Here is a 19742-nt window from a genome sequence, read left to right on the forward strand (position 1 = left end):
TTAATGAAGCACAGTGGACCAAAACCAGCAGATGACATGGCTCCCCAAATCAACACAGACTGTGGAAACTCCACACTGGACTTCAAGCATCTTGCAGTGTGTGCCTCTCAATTCTTCCTCCATACTCCGGGTCCTTGGTTTCCAAATGAGATGCAAAATTTGCTCTCATCAGAAGGGAGAACTTTGGACCACTGAACAACAGATCAGATCTGTTTTTCTTTCGCTCAGGTAAGACGCTTCCGACGTTGTTTGTTTTTCAGGAGAGGCTTGACAAGAGGAATACGACATTTGAAGCCCATGTCCAGGATCCTTCTGTGTGTGGTGGCTCTTGATGCACTGACTCTAGCCTCAGTCCACTCCTTGTGAAAGTCCCCAACACTTGAATGGCCTTTTCCTGACAATCCTTTCCAGGCTGCAGTCATCCCTGCTGCTTGTGCACCTTTTTCTTCCACACTTTTCCCTTCCACATAACTTTCTGATAATGTGATTTGATACAGCACTTTGGGAACATTCAACTTCTTTTGCAATTACCTTTTGAGACTTCCCCTCCTTATGGAGGGTGTCAATGATGGTTTTCTGCACCTGACTGTATGTGTTTTTTACTACTTGTACCTCGTCGCCATAGATAAAAACAATACTATAATGTATACCTCTGTGTAGCAAGCCCGTCTAGTTTTTACTTTTTGTATTTTGTTGCACAGAAGTTTCTATGCATTCTAGTAGCCTACTCCTGATTTCATTACACATTTATCATATATCTGGGAATATAGGTTTTTAATCTTTTGTTTAAGGTTTTTTTTTTTTTTTTATATGTATGAGCTTTTTATTTAGACTGATTTTACAATGAATGTGCTTTCTAGATTGATATTTTTGTCATGTCTATTGGACACTATATAGAACTGTTTGGTTTCCGGGTGCAGCTTTTAGGGGAGTTATTCATAAATGTTCTTTACATTCTACATCATAGTCCTATTTTGAACTTTGTCAGCTGTAACCTGCAAAGTTGTGCTTCTGAAGCACATTGCTATCAAGTGTGCAGGATGCATGATTCTCAGGCACACAGAATACTGGCTTAACATTTACGGCACACACACTCCTAGTCTTTTTGAGGAATGTAATCAGGATAAATTGTCTTGAAATATCAGCCAAGTTTACCCACTTCAGCCCCGGAAGGATTTACCTCCTTAATGACCAGGCAATTTTTTGCGATACAGCTCTGCGTTATTTTAACTGACAATTGCGTGGACGTGCGATGTACCCAAACAAAATTGATGTCCTTTTTTTTACCCCCACAAATAGAGATTACTTTTTGGTGGTATTGGATTACCTCTGCGTTTTTTTATATTTTGCGCTATAAACAAAAAAAAGCAACAATTTTGAAATTTTTATTTATTTTTTTACCTTCGACTATAAAACATATCCAAACAAATTAAAATTTCTAAATTAATTTAGGCCAATTTCTATTCTGCTACATATTTTTGGTAAAAAAAAAATCCCAATAAGCATATGTTGTTTGGTTTGTGCAAAGGTGATCAAGTATACAAACTCTGATAGATTTAGGGACTTAACATCAGGGGCAATTAAAGGGTTAAATGTGCTCCCTATGTGTGCTTTTTTAACTGTGTAGTGTCAGCATCTCCCACACAAAGAGAGATCGTGTTACTGATTACTAGGAATCACAGATCTTTCTCTTCCTCTGTGACAGAATGATGGTCTGCCTTGTTTACATCAAAGGTGGCCGGCAGCTGATTTAACCCCTTATAGTCGTGATTATCTCTGTTTTTGTACTATAAAGGGCTATTTTTATTTTAGCCCCATCATGACAGGTGATTAAAAAAAAAAAAGCATGCTTCTGCTACTAAATGTCTTATGCTGGCCGCCATACACATATTGATTTTTTTGGCAAGAATATTCGGATGAAAGTTATTTGTAAATTTGATGAATCAATGTTGTTTGAAAATTTCACCTAATTTTAACATTCAATTTTAAATTGAATACATTTTCAGAATAAAAAACAAACACACTGTCCAAAAATTCATTCAGTCGAGAAGCTTTCTATTCTGCGCCTGCACATTTTTCTGTCACTGTCAGGTCGTGTTGACCCCACTAACAATAAGACAATCAAACCAATACTCTTACAACAAACATTTTCAAAGGGAACATTTGTTCATGTATAGCCAGCCTAAGCGACCGCAGGTGCAGGTAGTATGTATCAAGCTACTTGTCTAGGACAAGGCAATCTGTCATGCATACAATTATATTACAGTCCTCTCTGAAAATCTGCAAAACTGTTTTTTAGGTCCTTTTAAATTTGAGTTTTTTGATTTGTGCCAAATTCAACCTCTAATAGTACAAGGTTTCTTCAAAAAGTTTCCACGCTTTTCTTTAAACTCTATTAAATATAAAAAGTGCGGACATTTTTTCAAAAAGTTTCCGCACTTGTCTTTAAACTCTATTAAATATAGAAAGTGCGGAAATTTTTTGAAGAGCCCATATATCTTTTCTGTCTGCATGGTTTACATATTTTGTTCTCCTAACCATATAAAGTGGATTTAAAAATTCTACACACCCCTGTTAAAATATCAGGTTTTCGTGGTATAAAAAAAATAAGACAGATAAATCATTTCAGAACTTTTTCCACCTTTAATGTGATCTATAAACTGTACAACTCAGTTAAACAACAAACTGAAATATTTTTGGTGGAGATAAGTAAAAATAATATGGTTGCATAAATGTGCACACCCTTAACCACTTCCAGACCGCCCGCCAGCCGTCGTTATACGTCGGTACCTTGACATTGAATATCGCTGTTATGGCAGCAGATAGCTGGCATAACCCCAGTATTTTCTAAAATGGCGGGCAGTCCGCTTTAGGATAAAAGTGGACTCCGTAGCGGATTCTCCGCGAGATCACTTTTATCGGCAGCAGAAGTGCCCTCTACTGCTGCGTTCCGCTACCGACCAAGATGGCTGCCGCTCCGGGAGCTAGGCCGAAGCCTATGGCCAAGGCAGGAACAGGAGGCCCGCGGATCACGTGTGTGCCGACCCGAAGGTGTTGATTTGTACTGATCACGGATCAATGAGGATCCATTGCATCCCTAGTGAGGGAACACACACACTTAACCCCTTGATTGCCCCTAGTTTTAACCCCTTCCCTGCCAGTGACATTTATACAGTAATTAGTGCATATTTATAGCACTGTTTGCTCTATAAATTTCAATGGTCACAAAAATGTGTCAAAAGTCTCTGATCTGTCCGAAAGAATACTGCAAAATAAAAATCACAGTTCACTAGTAAAAATAAATAAAAATGCCATAACGTTTTCTCATAGTTTGGTTTTCGCAAAATTTATAGCATAATACAATCAATATACGCTTTTTATGCGTTTTTTTTCCTCCAAAATATAGAAAAATACATATTGGCTTAAACTAATGAAGAAATGTTTTTTGTTTTTTTTTTATATTTTTCGAAATATTTATTATAGCAAAAAGTAAAAAAACATTTTATTTTTTTCAAAATTTACACTTTTTGCTTATAAAAAAAAAAAAAAAGCAGAGGTGATCAAATAGTACCAAAAGGGAGCTGCGGTGATTCAACGCGATTGGCAAGCCATTCACCTCTGCAGCTAGAGGTTCGGATCCCAGTCTCCGCTACATGTGAATTGAGTTTGGTGGTCTCAGCCCGGCTCCCGGTGGGTGTGCAATGCGAGGTAAGCTTGCGCTTAGTACACCCACCCCCCTCCCGCACCACACTTACACAAAATTGGGTTAACATGCACGCACTTTGACCATGCAGTCTCTAAAAAGAGAGGCGAAGGACTAACGGGGCTGGTTGAGCAGGCAAGATCCTCTCACTCCCTTATAGGGAGTCCCTCTGCCCCGTTGGGCTTCAAAGCGGAGCAGGTAGGGCGGGCTGTGTGGGAGGACCCCCTCACACACCCACCATTGCCACCCGGGGCATGGAGAAAGGTGGCAGATTGCCTCTGGGGGAGGCCTGCCTACTCCCAACTCCTGCAGTCTGGCTCCTCTCTCGGTTACACGCACAAAATACACTTTAAAAAAGAAAAAAAAATAGTACCAAAAAAAACTATTTGTGGGGAAAAAAAGAATGCAAATTTTGTTTGGGCGCAGCATTGCACGACCGCGCAATTGTCAGTTTAAGTGACGCAGTGCCGAAGAATTGTAAAAAGTGCTCTGGTCAGGAAAGGGGTAAAATCTTTTGGGGCTGAAGTGGTTAAAAGGAATACAGACAGGCTCTAACTCACCACTTTATCAAGGACAGAAGGATTTGAAGGAAACCTGCACTGACAGACACGGAATTAATCACTGGTCACCTCTCCTAAACTACTAATTGCATGCAGAACACTAGCTGACCTTACTCTCCATACATGTTCTGGGTTATTGATTAAAATTGGTGAGGACCAAGACAGCCAGGCATTTAGCGTTCTCAGAAGGAGCCCAGCAATGGCTGCCCAGTATGTTTAGGGGATGCTGGTTATTGTAGTTCTAAACAACTGTCACCCTGCAGGCTGTCAATCAAAATAGAATAAAAGGTCAAGAGACATGAGACATTTTTGAACAATATACTTCTTTAATCATTTTCCAAGAAAGGGAACAGTGTTTTCAGTTTTTTTCCAGTAACCATTTGTACTGCGTTATGTACTCTGAAAAGATACAGAATTCTCCATGCAAAGAATTAGGTTTACATTTTTGCACATAAGCGAATATACAACTATACAATATTTACATCTTTTTCAAATCAAATTTCAATGCAGATACAAATTTTTTGAAGATACTAAAAAATAAATAGAAGAATGATACGCAAAATATTTGAACGGTAGCCTCCGGTCTACAAATGACCTAATAGCACAACAAGAAAAACAGAGAGAGAGAGACTTTACCCAATATGCATTGCCGTACAATGCAAAGATAGAATGTTTCTCCAAAATACAAATGCTGTATTGCAAAAGCACAAACTGTTTTCAGGACTTAAAAAAAAAAAAAAAAAAAAGTACCAATATTTGTTTTCTGAGTACAAGATTTAGGCCAGCTGAATCTTGAAAAGAATTTTGTTTCTATATTTATATATCTATGTCGTTGGAGATAGTGGTCCACATATGGTTTTAAAAATGAAGGAAAATCGGAAAGCATAAATGCTGGTCAGTGCAAGGGAATCATTTATACAGGGGAAAAAAGGCAACATGACAAAAGAAATACAAATACTACTTATAGATGCAACCCCTTGACAAGAAGAAAGTGTGACATTTTATACAAGTAATGCTTTTAAAGAAAAAAACCTTCTCATGTTAACAATATAGGGTTTTAGCAGAGTTGGCGTGTTAGAAAAAAAAATACTGCATAGCACTTTGAAATCTCTGCATTAAAGACATCTTGGGGATGCCATACTTAAAGCGGAGGTTCACCCGTACAATATACTTTTTCTCCTTAGCTCCATGCTCGTTTTGTCTAGGGGAATCGGCTAGTTGTTTTAAAATATGAGCTGTACTTACGGTTTACGAGATGCATCCTCTCCATCGCTTCCGGGTATGGGCTGCGGGACTGGGCGTTCCTATTTTGATTGACAGTCTTCCGAGAGGCTTCCGACGGTCGCATCCATCGCGTCACGATTTTCCGAAAGAAGCCGAACGTCGGTGTACAGGCGCAGTATAGAGCCGCACCGACGTTCGGCTTCTTTCGGCTACTAGTGACGCGATGGATGCGACCGTTGGAAGCCTCTCGGAAGACTGTCTATCAAGAAGGAACGCCCGCTCCCGAAGACCCATACCCAGAAGCGACAGAGAGGATGCATCTTGTAAACCGTAAGTACAGCTCATATTTTAAAACAACTAACCGATTCCCCTAGACAAAACGAGCATTAATCTAGGGGGATTGTTTAAAAAAATAGATTAATGGGTGAACTCCCGCTTTAAGATAGCACTGCACAGCCAACCCTCACTTACCCTAAACAACCTGGCTGCAACCACCGGTTGTGTGCTTGTGCATGCCACATGTTAAAGTGAGCATGCTGGTTTCTCCACAGCAACAATAGAAAATCCTGTCCGGTACTCCAAGACAACCCTGTTCAGCGTGTGGCTACAGTTAGGTGATGTATATATCAAATCTTTCCAAACCATACTCCTGGATTGCAACGAGATGGCAGTAGATGGAATCCACTAATGTTCTTTAAAAATGGAGTCACCAGGTTTAAGAAGGCAAAGGATAGGGCCAGATAATGCGATTACATTTCTTTGCTTGTTGACCATCATCATGTTATTAGAAGCAAATTTATGTAAATGCGTAAAAAAAATTAGGATACTGCCAAGGAGCCATTAAATATCACAGTCTCAAGGGGATTTACTCGCCCGTGTAGCCCTAACCTTAGAGTTCTTAGAAGAAAGAAAAAAACAAAACATTTGCAAATTCCAAAGCTATAGCTATGAAGACGAGGAAAATGCATTTATTTGGCAACAGAGGCCTGACGAAAGCGAAATACCTAATCTCGGGGAACTACAGCTAATCCTTTCTTTACAATTCACGTAGCAAGAACATGTACGCCAATATTTACATGATTATTAGGGACATTGTTAGGCCAAAAGACAGTTTATGTTTTAGTGACATAATTAGCCTGGAGAATATTATAGCTGAAAGCTTTTCAAATAGTTGCCTCTGATTTTTGTAGTACACCCTAAAGCAATTAAGAAGGCACTCAAATGTGAGAAACCTCATCAAGGGATGTTATGAATTTTAAAAGTGGTGCAATTAATTATAACCATTGTCCTCTTAACCTGGCCCCTGCACTATATAGTAGCAACCCCCCAGGGTGCTGGTACACATTGGGTGCACCCAGAAACCCTTAACATTAGGCATTCATTATGCATAATGAACCCACTATAATTGCACTGTGGCCTTTCCCCACCCATCACTTATGCCTTCCTACTGGTCATAAAATGTGACAGGTGAGCACAATGACCAGTGGGAATACATAAGGGATGGGAGAAGTCAGTCTTGGTTTAAAGGTGTTGTAAAGGTTCGTTTTTTATTTTCTAAATATGTTCTTTTAAGCTAGTGCATTGTTGGTTCACTTACCTTTTCCTTCGATTTCCCTTCTAAATGTTTTTTTTCTTTGTCTGAATTTCTCACTTCCTGTTTCTCCTCTGTAAGCTTTCCCCCTTCATCCATGGGGGTTAGTCAGCCAGAACAGCTTACTGAGGAGGAACAGGAAGTGAGAAATTCAGACAAAGAAAACAACATTTAGAAGGGAAATGGAAGGAAAAGGTAAGTGAACCAACAATGCACTAGCTTAAAGGAACCTATTTAGAAAATAAAAAACGAACCTTTACAACCCTTTAAAGGCTTGGTTTAAACTACCATGTTCCAGAAATAATAAGCCTTCACACGGAGCGGACTGTTTTTGTGTCCGCTCCGTGTGTGTCCGTCGGCTCAGCGGGGATCATCCGTAATCCCCGCTGAGCTGCCGGCGGACAGGGCGGTCCCCGCACACTGTGCAGAGACCGCCCTGTCTTTCTTCCGCTCTCCCCTATGGGGAATCGGATGAATACGGACCGTGTGTCCGTATTCATCCGATCCACCGGACGGAAGAAAAATAGGGGTTTCTTCCGTCCGAAAAAACGGATATTTACGGACGCGGATCTTTGCGGACGTTAGCGGATGCATCATCCGCTAACGTCTGCAATCCCATGGGGATGCATTACAAGTCCGTAAACGGACTTGTAATAAACGGACGAACGGTCCGCACATGTGAAAGGGGCCTAAAACACAAGGAGATTCTCTCCACTGGGATTAAAATGGGTTTATTTTTTTTTTATTTCTACTTGGGACACAGCTAAAACTGTTATACGAGAATACAGGTTTTACTATATAAGAATGCACAAAATAGTGGCTAAATATGCCCTTGAACAAAGAAGGGGTTGAACAAGCAAAATCTTTAGATGGTTGGACTTTAGTCATAAAAACTGGAGTTGCTTACATTTTTTTGCCTCTGCTAGCGTTGGTTGCGAATGACAATACCTCCACTTTACCCAAATAGTCTAACTTTCTAAGGACAACAGCTTTGCTCCTGGCTCTTCTCCAGATGCTCATGTGATTCTCCTTCTAAACCTTTGCTGAATGCCTTGGTTTATTTGTTTACCTACCATTTTTACATGCGGCTACCTTAAAATATAACCCCCTCCCCAACCTTGAACATTACCCAGACAAAGAGGCCTCCTGTGGCAAGAACTCATTAGGACCACACAATAAGTGAGACTTGCATATGGTCTTTATATGTTCATATATATTCTGTATATGTTCATAGATGATAAATGAAATAAAGAAGACTCAAATGAGGTCTATGAATGAAATATAACCCCCTTCTATCTGAGCTGACTGGAGTGATGTCAAAGGACTATGAAATACTGTTTGTGAACCTGCGCCTTGTTGAAACATCTGACAGACTAAACAGTAGACATAAAAAAAGGCATCAGCTGCCCTTAGGCAAATTACACCTAAAAAGACATCAATGACTAGATTGTTTAAGGCAGGATTTGTATTTCCTCTTGCATTCGACTTCAAACCAGTGCAGCAGAGTAGATACTGCGTTGTTGGATCATGCATGGCTGCAATCGTCCTTCTGGAAAACAACTGTACAGTATAACACCTTCTTGTTCTTCCCAGGCACAGGTATGGTGTCCCACTGCCATAACTATTACAAATACAGTCACCATAAGCTGGCATCAGCCTATACATACATACATATATATGTTTTATATATCATATCAAAGGAAATCTGTACAGAGGACGAGTTAGCTTATAGATTTTATATTTAGTGGCTATTCCAAGACAAGTTTGGCTGCTGAAGCAAGCCAATCCCATTGTCTGAGAAGCAGCAAAATACAATCAAGAGGATATACTGGCAAAAATTGCTCCCGGCAAGATACAAGTCAGGAGAGCTAGAAGGTTCCTGTGACGAACAAAACCAACATGCAATGCTATGCTCGCAGCTTGTCTGGTCCACTGTAATCCGTACCACCTATATAGCTGCCAATCTAGCAAATACTTGATTGAATGAAGATTAAATCATAGAGTTCTCCACTAGAAATATAGAGATTTAGTGTTTTGGTTGCCAATGTATTGGGAAATATTTACATATAATGAGACGTCTTTTATAAGATGTTCTCTAATCTTCGCGTGAACCATGTCTGAATTTAAAATTAAAACAAAAATGAAACAAAAAAGCAAAATATTGCAGGAACCTGCTTATAAAAAAATCAATGACTGGATTGATACTAATTATTCAGTATCGGGAGACACCCACCCCACCCGATCCTTGTGGAGCCATTTTGGCAAAAGAAGTCCAGGGTAAAGTTGGTCCATTGACTTGACCATGAGATACTTTCAGAAAATCTTGTAGGATGCTCAATCCTAGCCTGGGTTATTTCTTGTTTGCAATTCTTCTCTTTCTTGTTGCAAGCATGTCATAGAAGGGATCTCTGCTGATGCTCGCTCTGCAGGAAAAAAATAAAACAAAATATCAATAGTAAATCTTTTCAGGCACATCGTACTCTGCCCCAGCAAAAAATACAAGCAAGCAAGCCAGAGACAATTTACAGAGCAAATCCATGCAACAAACCAAACCCTCTCACCAACTTAAAAAATAACAGGAAAATTCACAGAAAAATCAAGCATTTTTAAATACTTGCAGCGTTTTTCCATAAATGATTTTTATCCACTTGCAATGTGTCACTGAACCTGCTAGAAACTTTGGCTACCCAAAATGGTTGATTCTCTAGCACAGCCCCATTCTCTTCCCTCTCCCCTTCTGAGAATGTACGATTATTGTTGGACCTGCATCACCCCATCCCCCTTATGTCCCTACATAAGCCTTTATGCAGATGCCAGAAATAGTGCCAGAGCAAATATTATACTGTCACCTAGTCTGCTGGGGCTGCTGACATACTATCCAAGATGGCTGCACCCAGCAGCAGTATCAGAGCTTTTTGATGTTTACACAAGGGAGGATTTTACAGGTAAATGCCATAAATTAAATGCACACAATCTTATAGGGAGATTTTCTTGGAAATGAATGTTCTCTTTAAAACAATATTAGTCTTGTTTTTTTTCTTTAAAAATAACAAACATGTCATACTTTCCTGCTCTATGTAATGTTTTTGCAGAGAGCAGCCCGGATCCTCCTCTTCTCGGGGTGCCTAGCTGGCGCTTCTGGCCCCTCCCTTCTACAGAGTGCCCCACAGCAAGCAGCATTCTATGGGGGCACCTGAGCTGAGCCGCTGCTCTGTGTCCATTCAGACACAGAGTCATGGCTAGGAACGCCCACTCTCTCTCGTTGGCTCACTGACTTTGATTGACAGCAGCGGGAGCCAATGGCGCCCAGCTGCTACAGTGCCTTGCCAAAGTATTCGGCCCCCTTGCAACCTTTTGCCACATTTCAGGCTTCAAACATAAAGATATAAAACTGTACATTTTTTTGAAGAATCAACAACAAGTGGGACACAATCATGAAGTGGAACAAAATTTATTGGATATTTCAAACTTTTTTAACAAATAAAAAATGATCCATGATCACTCTGGATGAACTGCAGAGATCTACAGCTGAGGTGGGAGACTCTGTCCATAGGACAACAATCAGTAGTATACTGCACAAATCTGGCCATTATGGAAGAATGGCAAGAAGAAAGCCATTTCTTAAAGATATCCATAAAAAGTGTAATTTAAAGTTTGCCACAAGCCACCTGGGAGACACAACAAACATGTGGAAGAAGGTGCTCTGGTCAGATGAAACCAAAATCGAACTTTTTGGCAACAATACAAAACGTTATGTTTGGCGTAAAAGCAACACAGCTCATCACCCTGAACACACCATCCCCACTGTCAAACATGGTGGTGGCAGCATCATGGTGTGGGCCTGCTTTTCTTCAGCAGGGACAGGGAAGATGGTTAAAATTGATGGGAAGATGGATGGAGCCAAATACAGGACCATTCTGGAAGAAAACCTGATGGAGTCTGCAAAAGACCTGAGACTGGGATGGAGATTTGTCTTCCAACAAGACAATGATCCAAAACATAAAGCAAAATCTACAATGGAATGGTTTACAAATAAACATATCCAGGTATTAGAATGACAAAGTCAAAGTCCAGACCTGAATCCAATCGAGAATCTGTGGAAAGAACTGAAAACTGCTGTTCACAAACGCTCTCCATCCAACCTCACTGAGCTTGAGCGGTTTTGCAAGGAGGAATGGGCAAAAATTTCAGTCTCTCGATGTGCAAAACTGATAGAGACATACCCCAAGCGACTTACAGCTGTAATCGCAGCAAAAGGTGGCGCTACAAAGTATTAACTTAAGGTGGCTGAATAATTTTGCACGCCCAATTTTTCAGTTTTTTATTTGTTAAAGTTTGAAATATCCAATAAATTTCGTTCCACTTCATGATTGTGTCCCACTTGTTTTTTCAAAACAAATTTACAGTTTTATATCTTTATGTTTGAAGCCTGAAATGTGGCAAAAGGTCGAAAAGTTCAAGGGGGTCGAATACTTTCGCAAGGCACTGTATCTCAGCTGTTGAAGAGGGAGAGTCCCGTACAGCTGAGACTATCGTGCTACCTCGCTGGATCGAGGTGGGGCTCAGGTAAGTATTAGGGGGGCTGTTGCACACAGAAGTTTTTTTTTATCTTAATGCATAGAATGCATTTTGAAGCCACTCTAAATAAGAGTGTCCTGCAGAGAAGATCATAAAAAAAAAAAAAAAAAAAAATGAACTTCTTGGCAAACGCCTCTGTAATGCTGAACAAACGTCAGGGGAGAGCAGCTGAGAGCCTCTATAGAAAGGAGAGCGATGTGAGGCATAGAAAGAGCATGATAATGCTGCAGACTATAGAATGCACTGTGGTTATACAAAATACAGATGAATATGGGCCAAGCACTTCATCTATTATGCATGTGAGTGTTTTTAACCCTATTCATTAAAGCATATACAGAGAACTAATGTCTTTTTGATGTTTTGTTGAGGTAACTGGCTTTTGAGAGTTTCAATTCAGAAAGCATATGCTGGGAATGTACAGGAGCTGTGTGCCAACATCTGGATTACTAGCAGAGCTGTATATGACCTCCAACAAAAAAAATAGAGGTCCAACCTAAAGGGTGAGCTAAACGCCACACTAATAGGTGAAGGATCACGGCACTGGATTGGAAGCACATTTTGTGTTGATGCACGGCGTATGGCAACTTGATTTTTTCACAGAAGATTGCTGATCTTATAACTAAATGTGGACATGTGATCATTTGCACAAATAGAGTATTCACATCTATGGACATATGACAATTATGTTTTTACTTTATGTTCCTTGTGTGTGTGTGTGTATATATATATATATATATATATATATATATATATATATATAGACATCACACATACACACACATATATATATATATACAGTTCAAACCAAAAGTTTGGACACACTTTCTCATTCAAAGAGTTTTCTTTATTTTCATGACTATGGAAATTGTAGATTCACACTGAAGGCATCAAAACTATGAATGAACACATGTGGAATTATACATAACAAAAAAGTGTGAAACAACTGAAAATATATTTCATATTCTAGGTTCTTCAAAGTAGCCACCTTTTGCTTTGATTACTGCTTGGCACACTCTTGGCATTCTCTTGATGAGCTTCAAGAGGTAGTCACCTGGCGCAGCACCCCATCACTCTCCTTCTTGGTCAAATAGCCCTTACACAGCCTGGAGGTGTGTTTGGGGTCATTGTCCTGTTAAAAAATAAATGATGGTGCAACTAAACGCAAACCGGATGGAATAGCATGCCGCTGCAAGATGCTGGTTCAGTATGCCTTCAATTTTGAATAAATCCCCAACAGTGTCACCAGCAAAGCACCCCCACACCATCACACCTCCTCCTCCATGCTTCACGGTGGGAACCAGGCATGTAGAGTCCATCCGTTTACCTTTTCTGCGTCACACAAAGACACAGGGGTTGGAACCAAAGATCTCAAGTTTGGACTCATCAGACCAAAGCACAGATTTCCACTGGTCTAATGTCCATTCCTTGTGTTCTTTAGCCCAAAACAAGTCTCTTCTGCTTGTTGCCTTTCTTTAGCAGTGGTTTCCTAGCAGATATTCTACCATGAAGGCCTGATTCACACAGTCTCCTCTTAACAGTTCTAGAGATGTGTCTGCTGCAAAAGGTGGCTACTTTGAAGAACCTAGAATATGAAATATATTTTCAGTTGTTTCACACTTTTTTGTTATGTATAATTCCACATGTGTTAATTCATAGTTTTGATGCCTTCAGTGTGAATCTACAATTTCCATAGTCATGAAAATAAAGAAAACTCTTTGAATGAGAAGGTGTGTCCAAACTTTTGGTCTGTACTGTATATTTTTTAAATATTGTTTTAGATGACAGTTTTTGTTGTTAAGAGGGAATATTGTATTGTTGCCTAAGCGCTGCATGTCTTTCGATACTTAGTATAATTTAGAAACAAACACTTCCAGGGAGGGCAGATCTCCTGGTTATCCCACTTCACTGTGCAGATCCTTCCACTGATTGTGAAAATTGTGACTAACTTTTCCTAAAACTTTTCTTTTTTCTTTTTCAGTTATAAAATAAGTTGTACTAATCTCTGGGAGACCACCTTAAGAAGCTATTTTAGAACATAAATAAAAATAAATAAAATACAGATTGTGAAATGATCTCACCCACAGGGCCACAGAGCTGTAAAGAAAGAGCCACATTGTTCCATATTACACCAGGCATTTAATATTTACAATAAATGAAAACTCACTTTATGGACTTTATCCATTCTTCCTTCTCCTCAGGAGTAGGTGCCGATATTCTATACACAACATGATTGCCTTCAACTACTCTCCCGTCAGCTTCTGTTTTACATGCTTTTATGACTTGGCCTTTATGGCTAGGGTTATATAACTCAAAACAGTTCTGAAACAAAATAGAGGCTATTAGATGGCGGTCATCACTGAAGGGTGTAGATACAGTTTTAAGAATCAGGACACCTTCAGACGGGTAATTAGTCTTGTCGTCCATGTAGAGCTGCTGACAGATGCATGCGCATCCACCCGGGAGCTGCATGCACACGCAGCGGATGAAAAAGCATGTCAAAGTCTGACAAGTGGGCAGGAACAGGTGCACGGGTCCAACCCAGATACTGTGTGTTCGGATCCCTGCACTTGCTCCTGCCCAAATGTCAGTTTTTGATATGCAATTGTGTCCATGCAGCCCCTGCATGCCATCCACTTCAAAGAGCTGCCTGCATGCAGCTCTAAAATGGATGCAAACTTATCTGCCAACAGCTCTGCATGGAGGATGGGACTTAAGCTGGCCATACATTATCCAAATTTCTTACTTAATTTCCTTTAGATTTGCCTTCAATTATGCAATGCAAGGTCCTTCCTGACTGCATACAAATTTAAAAGTGTTTAGGTTTGACCTCACATTATATCATTTTGGTAAATCTAAAGGAAAATTGTAAAATGTATCGCCAGCCTAATCGCCCATCTGAATGAGATCTAAGACGATTTAAATTTTCTATAAAATCTGCATTTCCACCTTATGTATACAAAATCAGACAGATAATAATCCAAAACCATTATTCCATATTATGAGAGCTCAACGCTGTCTTAAAATTGTCCACCCCAGCATAAATCACTTCAAGTCTTATTTTTGAATACAGTCACTCTGTATTTTTTGTGATACTCATCAGGGTAGTGATCCTGCCTGTCCCTCTACTTTCCTATAAAAAAAAATGGCCACACTAAGCAGTAGAACACACCATGGCCAGTTCTCTTGCTGTGCTGAAAACTCAGCCTGTTCTCCATTGATCAGACTTGTCCTGACATTCCCCCCCTGCACAACCATTCACTCGGGATATATGTATACTTCTGCTTCTTTCCCCCCCCCCCCCCGTTCTTATGCAGCGGAGAACAGAGGGAATGTGATCACTTATAAAACAAAGGGAAATAAAGTAGTTAGAATGATTTTTTTTTATCTCTATACACAAATGTTTTGCCTTTCATTTTTATTTTAAACTGAATGGTTGTTTTTTTTTAATGTGGATGTAAACCCATTTTTTTCCAATTAAGGCTTGCACCTTGCACAGTATAAGATTTCATGTCATCTGTGTCCAGTCTTGTCAAAACAGTTAATCCAGCTCTGAGCAGTCCTCTTATCTTTTTTAAGTGAGATAAAAACTGACACACAGAGAAATAGGAGTCAGTTCTTCCCCCTTGCTGTGAGTGATAGGTGATTTACATATCTCATGCAGGAGCCTGAGAGAGGAATTCTGTGTACTTCAGATCCCCTCCTCCTTTCTTCTCCAGCTCTCCCAGGATTGGCTGCACCACACCTCAGCATGATTGGGCATGCTGAAGTCATGTGGTGACTTTTCTGGGTTTTGACTGGATGTTAGTGATCATAGCAGAAGTTCAGTGTAAGAAATACACAGGACAAAATGCATTTTGATAAGGGGAGTGTAGAGGTGGGCGGAGATTCTACTGACATCACGACTCCACCCACTGAGCTCCAGACAACAGACCCACCCACAGAATCTGCAGTTTTTCGGGTCTCATAACAGACAGAGGGGAGACATTTTACAGGTAAGGATACATGCAGGAGGCATCTATATCCTTATAGATAATCACTATGGCAGTAGTTTTGAAAGGTTGAGAGTGGCTTTACATCCACTTTAACCACTTGCTTACTGGGCACAGGCGAAATTTCAGCTTTCGGCACTGTCACGCTTTGAATGAGCGACGTGGCTCCCAAACAAATTTGATGTCCTTTTTTTCCCACAAATAGAGCTTTCTTTTGGTGGTATTTGATCACCTCTGCGGTTTTTATTTTTTGCGCTATAAACAAAAATATAGCGACAATTTTGAAAAAAAATCAATATTTTTTACTTTTTGCTATAATAAAAATCCCATTTGAAAAAAAAAAACTTTTTTTTTTTCATTTTACTCCGATACATATTCTTCTACATATTTTTGGTAAAAAACAAAAATGCAAAAAGGGTATAGTGTTTGGTTTGCGCAAACATTATAACACCTACAAAATAGGGGATAGAATTATTACTTTTTTTTTATATATTTTTTTTACTAGTAATGGAGGTGATCTGCGATTTTTGGCACGACTGCGATATTATGGCGGACACATCGGACACTTGACACATTGACCATTCACATTTATACAGCGAACAGTGCTATAAAAATGCACTGATTACTGTATAAATGTGACTGGCAGGAAAGGAGTTAACACTAGGGGGGCATCAATGGGTTAAATATGTACCCTGGGAGTGATTCTTACTGTGGTGGGGGGGACTGACTGGGGGAGGTGACCGATGGTTGTGCCTATGTACAAGGGACACACCATTGGTCTCCTCTCCCTAACAGGACGTGGAGCTCTGTGTTTACACACAGAGCTCCACGTCCCTGGCTCTGTGACTGCCGATTGCGGGTGCCTGGCGGACATCGCGGCCGCCAGGCACGAGCATCGGCACCCGTGTGACGGCCTCCCGGCAGATCAGAGCCACCTTGCCGCCTTAAATAGTCGCCTGCAGGATGGGAAGTGGTTAAGGTGAGGGTTTACAATCACTTTACTGTCTAATTAATGAATAAAGAGGTTTAATTTGTATCTTTCATATCCACCTGGAGGTCAGCTATAACTATAAGCTATGCTGTGATGAGTTCTATTGTACATTATATAATTAAAACAAAAATATCATGTACTGCACTTTAAAGCCCCCAAAAAAGCAAAATATAGTGGATTGTCGATATATAAATCAAAACAAAATTCCTGAACTAATCACAATGATTATTAACATATCTAACATGAAAAGACTTATAATAGTAAATGTGCAACTTCAGTAGATTGCAGAGTATTCAGTAGTTACAAATCTAAACCAATATGCATTTACTATAAAAGTTTAAATTTGAAAAAATAAAAATAAAACCTTGGTGAAAAATCAGTTCCAAATTATACAAAAATATATCAAAGGTAAAGGTGCAATTTAAAAAAAAAAAAATACGTTATGTGCATGTAACAAATATAAAGTAGGTATTATCCCAATTTGGCATCTAAAAGTCGATAACTATAAAAAATTACTTAATTACAAGTGTCAAAATCATTTAGTCCTGAGATTTATCCAGCCCTACCAGATAGCACAGGCACTCAGATTAAAGAAATTCCTTGGTTACAATAGAGGAATACAATGCTGATATCGCCATGCCCATCAAACAAAACTTTTATTGGTGATAAAGCGCAACCCTAAATAGTGAAAAATCAATTTCAAATAATACAAAAATTATTAACAACGAAAATATCAATATATCAAATGTAAAGCTGCAATTTTTAAACACTTTTTAAGTTATGTGCATAAGAAAATGTAACAAATATAAAGTAGGTTTTATCCCAATTTGGCTGCAACAGTCGAAAAATACTTTAACTTATAACTAATTACTTAATTACAAAAGTCAAAGAAAAACCACAGATGTCATACCGGTTTTCGTTGATCTTCAACTTCTCTAATGCTCAGGTTTTCCAGAGGAATTATTCCTCTTGGCTCTTTATCCTGCCAAGGTAAACATTGGTAATTAAGGTCAAAAGAAAAAAAAAGATTTAAAAAAAATCAGCATAATTGTAATGTTTAGCAATAATTGAGGCTTATATTTGCTGCATCCCTCCCTGATGTTATATATACAGGAAGTGAATGACAGACGATTGTCCTTCAAACTGCTGTGCACACATGACTACAGAAGTGATCTACAGATGCTGCCTGCCCCTAATTGGAACATACTTGTAATAGTCATAGTGTTTCCTCCATTGACCACCAGAGGTAGACATAGGCTAAGGTTTAGTAGTAAAAAAAATTAAAAACATACAAAAGTACAACAAATTTAGGTCAGTATTTTAAATTCCTTATTTTATTTTCAGTACTTGTACATACATACTGTATATACAGAAATATCTACTTTTAGAGAAAACAATACTAAAAACAATAGTTTCTCAAAATGAATGCGGAACCAGATTCTGCAATTTTGTTGCAATTTGGTGTCAGAGGTGACAGCTGACAGCCAAACTGCAGAAGCAATGAATTTGTTTCTCTTTTTCATTTTTGTGAGACATTTGCCAAATCCAGCTTCACACATGTACAGTGGGGATCGAAAGTTTGGGCACTCCAGGTAAAAATTTGTATTAATGTGCATAACAAAGCCAAGGAAAGATGGAAAAATCTCCAAAGGCATCAAATTACAGATTAGACATTCTTATGATATGTCAAAAAAAGTTAGATTTTATTTCCATCATTTACACTTTCAAAATTACAGAAAACAAAAAAATGATCTGCAAAAGTTTGGGCACCCTGCAGAGTTAATATCTTGTACTGCCACCTTTGACAAGTATCACAGCTTGTAAACGCTTTTTGTAGCCAGCCAAGAGTCTTTCAATTCTTGTTTGAGGTATCTTTGCCCATTCTTCCTTACAAAAGTCTTCCAGTTCTTTGAGACTTCTGGGCTGTCTGTCACGCACTGCTCTTTTAAGGTCTATCCATAGATTTTCAATTATGTTGCGGTCAGGAGATTGTGAAGGCCATGGCAAAACCTTCAGTCTACGCCTCTTGATGTAATCCCCCGTGGATTTTGAGGTCTGTTTAGGATCATTATCAATTTGTAGAAGCCATCCTCTCTTTAACTTCAGCTTTTTCACAGATGGCATCAAGTTACCATCCAAAATTTGCTGAAGTTTTATTGAATCCATTTTTCCTTCTACTCGTGAAATGTTCCCTGTGCCACTGGCTGCAATACACCCCAAAGCATGATTGATCCACCCCCATGCTGAACAGTTGGACAGAGGTTCTTTTCATTAAATTCTGTGCCCTTTCTTCTCCAAACGTACCTTTGCTCATTCCGGCCAAAAAGTTCTATTTTAACCTCATCGGTCCACAGAACTTGTTTCCAAAATGCATCAGGCTTGTCTATATGTTCATTTGCAAAGTTCAAACGCTGATTTTTGTGGTGAGGACATAGAGGAGGTTTTCTTCTGATGACTCTTCCATGAACACCATATTTTTACAAGTATCTCTTTATAGTGGAATAGTGTACCACAACTCGTGCAGTCAAACGTGGGTTTTGAATTGCTTTTCTCACAATCCTGCGAGCTGTTCTGTCTGATATTTTTCTTGGTCTTCCAGATCTTGCTTTAACTTCCACTGTTCCTGATGACTGCCATTTCTTAATTACATTCCGAACAGAGGATATTGACATCTGAAAATGCTTTGCTATCTTCTTATAGCCTTCTCCAGCTTTGTGAGCGTCAACTATTTTCAGTTTCAGTTTTCTAGACAACTGCTTAGAAGAACCCATGGTGCTGATTGTTGGGGCAAGGTCAGATGAGTCTGGGCATTTAAAACCTTTGAGATTGGCATCACCTGGTCTTTCCAGACGATGATTGAGAACAATCCATGACACTGGCAGGTCTCAGCTTTGCAAAGGGGGCAGTGCATGCTATAAATTCTGCAGGGTGCCCAAACTTTTGCAGACGCCATTTTTTTGTTTTCTGTAATGTTGAAAGTGTAAATGATGGAAATAAAATCTAACTTTTTTTACATATTATAAGAATGTCTAATCTGTAATTTGATGCCTTTTGGAGATTTTTCCATCTTTCCTTGGCTTCATTATGCACATTAATACAAATTTTT

The 19742-nt window shown here is 39.3% G+C and overlaps 1 protein-coding gene across 2 annotated transcripts in view; it reads right to left on the reverse strand.

Annotated features, from left to right (window-relative positions):
- Positions 1-7823: 7823 nt before the first annotated feature.
- CYTH3 (cytohesin 3) overlaps positions 7824-19742 on the reverse strand; it is a 185947-nt gene continuing 174028 nt past the window's right edge. For both annotated transcript variants that reach the window (XM_040356814.1, XM_040356816.1), the window contains exons 11-13: positions 17547-17618; positions 13821-13975; positions 7824-9501 (exon numbers count right to left, since the gene is read on the reverse strand). In XM_040356814.1, the coding sequence (XP_040212748.1) occupies positions 9429-9501; positions 13821-13975; positions 17547-17618 (300 nt within the window). In that variant the 3' untranslated portion in view covers positions 7824-9428. The remainder of the gene's footprint in view (positions 9502-13820; positions 13976-17546; positions 17619-19742) is intronic.

Source organism: Rana temporaria, chromosome 6 (genome assembly GCF_905171775.1).
Source record: "Rana temporaria chromosome 6, aRanTem1.1, whole genome shotgun sequence".
In the NCBI taxonomy this organism is placed as follows: Eukaryota; Metazoa; Chordata; class Amphibia; order Anura; family Ranidae; genus Rana; species Rana temporaria.